The 1,385-nt window shown below is 31.1% G+C and overlaps 1 protein-coding gene across 2 annotated transcripts in view; it reads right to left on the bottom strand.

Moving 5' to 3' along the window:
- LOC116031791 (probable LRR receptor-like serine/threonine-protein kinase At5g45780) overlaps positions 1–551 on the bottom strand; it is a 3,845-nt gene extending 3,294 nt beyond the window's left edge. Inside the window, exons 1-2 of one of the 2 annotated variants that reach the window (XM_031274096.1) lie at positions 314–551; positions 54–186 (exon numbers count right to left, since the gene is read on the bottom strand). In XM_031274096.1, the coding sequence (XP_031129956.1) occupies positions 54–186; positions 314–416 (236 nt within the window). In that variant the 5' untranslated portion in view covers positions 417–551. The remainder of the gene's footprint in view (positions 1–53; positions 187–313) is intronic. The other variant, XM_031274097.1, reaches the window with a different exon arrangement.
- Between the last annotated feature and the right edge of the window lie 834 nt (positions 552–1,385).

Genomic DNA, 1,385 nt, shown 5'->3' with positions numbered 1-1,385 from the left:
GGGGGGGGGGGGGGGGGGGGGGGGAGAGATTGCAAACCCTAAACAATACATACAGAGAAATGACAAAGCCTTCTTGTGAGCAACCAACCATGTTCCATGTACAAGGATCAACAGAGTTTATATCCCATCCATCTAACACATGAAATGCATCCCTCATTTTAATCTTCATAGACATCAATGCAGCCACTGCTTACGCACAAACATTCATGAGATACAAACATTAAACACCATATACTTCTAAAACAACCTTAAAAAAAAAAGGCAAGAACTGTATGAAATTAGTATGAAACTCAAAGGGTTATTAAAGTTGTACCTTCATAGTTGACACCCTTTGGAGAGAGAAGGCTGTCAGAGGCTTGAGTTACTCCAAACCAGAAGAGGGAGACACAGAAGAAAATCAGCAAGAAACCTTGCATTGGATCTTAAAGCTAAAGAAAAAGAATATAATCACCCTTTGCAGAAAGACTGCCTTTTTGTGATTATTATCATTACACTGTGGGAATGAGTACCAATACACTGTTCTTTGACTCTCTCAGCATAATAAATGAATGCCCTTCAAGCTCTTCTTTGGCTCTTCACATGAAGACAAAGGGAATGATACAGAATCATATTTCCCAATTTTGTCCATTTCTAGTAATTATAATTTAGTAGTCATAAATAACAACACTTACCAACATAAAAATATTACAAATTTATAGTCCCTATACAAAAACCAAAAAAATAAAAAATAAAATTAGTGCAAGTCTCTTCTTTTTCTTCTTTTTGTTTTCCTGTTTTTTTTTTTTTTTTGTTTTCCTGTTCATCAACCTAATATACAACAATGGATATTCTAATTTTTAAAACAATATTTTTTTTGGTGGGAATTTTTTTAAAATAATATATATATATATGCTCACATATCTATACTCTTCCATAAATATATATATATTTTCTTGCCACATGCTCTTTACTCAATGAAAAATAAATAGAAAGAAATTAACTTCTTAGCCCAAACAACTAATAAAGACAAATTATACCATGAACTAGGGTCTACCTTTCATTGTAAACTCTAGTCCAAAAATAACTTTCAGATTCTGTATTTGTACTTGACAGTTTCTGTACTTGTAGCTATCATATTATGTGTCAGCAATTATCAAGTTATTTGTTTACATGTAAAGAAACTATTAATACAGAATGTGTTAACTGAAGATACATAATTTTTGTATCAATGTTCACAATGCAATATCAATATTGGTCCATGATATAACAATTGAGTAATAAAGATGAAATTTTGAAAATGTATATATGATTAGAATAAAAAATCTTTGACCATTAAAAAGTAATAGTAGTAGTCTAGCATTTGGAATCAAGTTAGCCTTGGATACCTATTATGGGTCTAAATTTAT

This window comes from Ipomoea triloba, chromosome 10, assembly GCF_003576645.1.
Source record: "Ipomoea triloba cultivar NCNSP0323 chromosome 10, ASM357664v1".
In the NCBI taxonomy this organism is placed as follows: Eukaryota; Viridiplantae; Streptophyta; class Magnoliopsida; order Solanales; family Convolvulaceae; genus Ipomoea; species Ipomoea triloba.
Note: the sequence above shows the minus strand (reverse complement) of the source record. Positions and strands in the feature narration are given on the sequence as shown.